The sequence below is a fragment of the Gekko japonicus genome, unplaced genomic scaffold (assembly GCF_001447785.1).
Source record: "Gekko japonicus isolate JY-2015 unplaced genomic scaffold, Gekko_japonicus_V1.1 scaffold204, whole genome shotgun sequence".
In the NCBI taxonomy this organism is placed as follows: domain Eukaryota; kingdom Metazoa; phylum Chordata; class Lepidosauria; order Squamata; family Gekkonidae; genus Gekko; species Gekko japonicus.
The window spans coordinates 1,374,958-1,379,119 of NW_015159716.1; the positions used below are offsets into that span (position 1 = coordinate 1,374,958).

At 47.1% G+C, this 4,162-nt stretch overlaps 1 protein-coding gene across 1 annotated transcript in view; it reads right to left on the bottom strand.

Annotated features, from left to right (window-relative positions):
* The window catches only part of LOC107113128 (zinc finger protein 850-like), a 148,849-nt gene extending 145,848 nt beyond the window's left edge, over positions 1-3,001 (bottom strand). The window contains exons 1-2 of the mRNA XM_015414432.1: positions 2,851-3,001; positions 8-485 (exon numbers count right to left, since the gene is read on the bottom strand). Coding sequence (XP_015269918.1) covers positions 8-485; positions 2,851-2,941 — 569 coding nt within the window. The 5' untranslated portion in view covers positions 2,942-3,001. The remainder of the gene's footprint in view (positions 1-7; positions 486-2,850) is intronic.
* Between the last annotated feature and the right edge of the window lie 1,161 nt (positions 3,002-4,162).

Below are 4,162 nucleotides of genomic sequence, written 5' to 3' on the forward strand. Positions count from 1 at the left end.
ATAAGGCCGTTCTCCCGTGTGTGTCCTTTGGTGCATTATAAGATTGGAGCTGCGGCTGAAAGTCTTCCCACAGTCACTGCATGTGAACGGTGGCTCCGTTGAATGGGTCCTCTGGTGCCTACTAAAATTTAATATCTGGTTGAAGCTTCTCCCACAGTGAGGACAGATGTAGGGCTTCTCTTTTGTATGGCTTTTTTGATGTGCAATGAGGTGGGTGCTCTGAACAAAACTTTTCCCACACTTGGTACAGGTAAAGGGTCTGTCTCCTGTGTGGAGCTTCTGGTGCCGAACAAGGTCAGACCGACGACAAAATGTCTTCCCACAATCAGTGCATGTGGTTTTTCTCTTGAGTATATGTTCCCCTGACACTCCAGTTTTGCTTAGTTCCAATGAGCCCTTCAAGCGGGGGGAAAACCTAGCCCTGCCTTCCTCCACGACGACTTGCTGCTTAACTTCTTTGCCTGTGGTCAACATTTCATCCATGTCTGGAAGAAGAAAATGCAGACACAGGACATTATTTTCCCAGCATTCTGGAGGGGAATTATTACGTCAATTGGTACAGCGTTTGCTTGAGATTGGATTATAATTTAGCTAGGTGTATGGGCACATGGCAGATTATGTTGGTGTTCTTGGGAGTAAGGGAATGGGACTGTATCCAAGAGGAGTCATAGCTCAGTTCAATCCCTGTCATTTCCAGTTAAAAGGATTAGGTAGCAAGTGAAGTGAAAAACCTCGCCCTGAGCCCCTGGAGATGACAGACCAATGGTCTGATTCGGTATAAGATAGGTTCGTGATTTTAAAAAGTGTTAAGGGAAAACTAATTTGTGTTAACTGATGTCAAGTAAATACACTTAAAGACCAGGGGTCATTTCCTGCAGGCGCGCACAGGAGCGGAGCTCCGGCAGTAAAGAGCCCAGGGGGCGGGCACATGCAACAAGCCCCACCCCCTGCTCCCAGCAGCCCTCAGTCAGAGCAAGAAGCAGCCAGGTAAGTTGCAGAGCCCCCCCGCCCCCCCAGTCCAAAACAGTCCAGTGGCACCTTTAAGACCAAGTTTTATTCAGGTACAAGCTCTCCCTCCTCTGCGAGGACAGATCTGCCCGTGGTCCCCCCCCCCCGATAGCTAGCAATCCAAAACGGTCCAGGGGAGCCTGAGTGGTGGGTGTTACCTCCTGACACACTTCCGGTGAGGTCAGGGGGTGTGGCATATGCAAATAAGTTACACTAATGAGTTATGCTAATGAGCTCCTGCACCTCTTTTTCTATGAAATGACCCCTGTTAAAGACATTTCTTAAACAAAACCCACTTATAAACTATTTTTTATTGTTAGCTTTTGCTGCTTGTAGGGCTGTGGTGGCTCAGAGGTTAAGACGCTGAGCTGCAGACCAGAAGGTCTCTAGTTCAGCAGTTCAAGACCCTAGTGCTGCGTGATGGAGTGAGCTCCCGTCTCTAGCCCCAGCTCCTGCCAACCTAGCAGTTCAAAAGCAAGAAATTGCAAGTAGATAAACAGATACCGCTTTGGTGGGAAGGTAACAGCGTTCCGTGTACCTTGGCGTCTAGTCATGCCGGCCACATGACCACGGAGAAGTCTTCAGACAGCACTGGCTCTTCGGCTTGGAAACGGAAATGAGCACCACCCCCTAGAGTCAGATTCGACTGCCTTTTGAGCAAGGGAAACTGTTACCTTTACCTTTACAGCTTGATCTCCATGCTTAGAAAAAGCACATAGAGCTTTTCTGCCTTGCATGAAGAGAAAAAAGCCAGGGGAAAAAGCTGGTAGGCTAGAACCATTTATCCTGCTCTGCTGGCTTTCTCAAACAGCAAGCCCTCACCCTGCATGGCAAACCACTTTCAAAACAGATGAGTTTCAGGACAGTTTGTGACATGACAGAGGACCCCCATTCAAACAAGAAAATATTTTTCAAAAAGCCATTGTAAATATGCAGTTCCTTGCATTTGCAAAGTATCATTCTGGATCCCAGCCAAGGAACAATTCAAACATCTGGTCTTCTGCTAGCATCCTGAATTGTTAGAAGCCCTGGAAAGGCTGAACCAAATGTGTGAATAAGCCTTTAGGTCATTTGCCCACACAATGCTAAGAACTGGCTTTACACAGCTCTTGAGCTATTTGTAAGTACACAGCAATGCCATGTTAGTCTATAGGGGTCTGGCATTTGAATGTAAATGGCAGAAGCACTAAGTTGCAACAAGGAATCTGCAGTTCATTCAGGATGAATATTATTCATGCAGGTGGCCTCGGGAACCATCACCATAGCTAAGCTGCTGTGCAGAAAAATGTGAAAACACCAGTATGTGCCATCTTGGGGCAGTGGGGTGGGCAGAAAAGACACAGATTACCTTAATAGTTAAGCCAGTCATGTTTTTATACAGAGAGCATAAATCAGGCAGGTGAGGTGCATTTAGCATTCTAAAGGGCCAACCCGTGCAGCAGATGGCACCCAGCAAAAGACAATGGGAACTGCATCTCCTTCCTAACACGCCATCATATGGATACACAAAAATCCACTTCTAGTTCGGTACTGTCGACTCTGAACAGCGCTGCAAGGTTTCAGGGAGAGAGGGGGCTTCCCCACGTCCCTAATGTTTTAACTGTCTGGAGATGCTACCTGTTAAACCCACACTCGTCTACCTGCATCGCTTGCATGCTACAACTGAGCCATAGTCCCTCCCTCTAGGGATGTGGCTCCCCCTACAGAAGATCCTCGAACCGCCCCCCTTCAGTGCACAGTCACTTCCCCACCGGCTCTGAACCCTCGCCTAAAATGCTTCTTCAAGTTAATGGCTGCCGCGGCGAAGGGAAGGAAGGAAAAACACCCCGCACCAGTTCTCACCTCGGTCGGGCATCGTGTATCCGGCAGGAAGCCCCGCGCCTCGGCTTCCTGCCTCGTTTTCAGAAGGGCAGGCAGGGGATCCAGCTACCATTTAGTTTCCATTCCGACTTTTGAGCGTAGGGTTTCTAAAAAAGCTCTGCCCAAGAAGCTCAGTAGCCGAACAGGGGAGAGAGGGACTCGAGCGGTCTTCCTTCCTTGGGAAATAAACGGAGCCCTCTGCTGGTGGCAGACTGGCTGTAAAATCTTGTGCCGGACAAGTCTGATTTTACGGGAGAAAAATAGTTGTCGAGCAAAAGGCAGTGGGCCATTAGAAGGCCAGGTTATCGTATTTTGAAAAGCATAAAAGAGGACATGTTTCCCGACTGACTACTTCAAATAAGTGATGATCACTATGACAGATCTCATCATCTCACTATGACAGATCTCAATCCTAAAAGAAATCAACCCTGACTGTTCCCTGGAAGGTCAGGTACTGAAGCTGAAGCTCAAATACTTTGGCCACCAAATGAGAAGGGAACATTCACTGGAGAAGACACTGATGCTGGGAAAGACTGAAGGCAAAAGAAGAAGGGGAGGGCAAAGGATGAGATGGTTAGACAGTGTTATCAAGGCAACGAACATGAAATTAAGCAAACTCTGGAGCACAACGGAAGACAGGAGGGCCTGGAGCGATGTGGTCCATGGGGTTGTGAAGAGTTGGACTTGACTGTGTAACTGAACAACAACAACAACAATTTACAGTAGAGAAGAGTAAGAGTCCAGTAGCACCTTAAGACTAACAAAATGAAGGTGCTACTGGACTCTTACTCTTTAATACTGCTACAGACAGACTAACATGGCTACCCATCTTGATCTAACTCTACTAGTTAAACTGTGATAATTGCTACTAACTAGGAATATCTCTTACCTTCCAACTCAAAAACAGGACATTTTCATCCTTTTTTAAAAGAGCCCAAAAGAGGACAGAAACCAAAAAGAGAGAACATGTCCTCTAAAAAGAGGACATCTGGTAACCTGTGGCCAAGGCCTGGTGGAAGGGAAGGGAAAGGAGTTTGTAAGCCGCTCTGAGACTCCAAGTGAAGGGCAGGGTATAAATCCAATCTCTTCTTCTTCTTCTGGTGAACCCATGAAGTAGAATGAGATGGGGAAATCCTGACCTACCTGAAGGGCTGACATCCTTTTGCAGGTGGAGCATATTTTTATTTAAATATGGTCTCATGTTTAAAGTGCACCCACCCAAGTTCTGTACAAGTATTCCTCCAGTATATATAATTCTATTTTGGTCATGGACTCCCCTGAACATTCCAACACG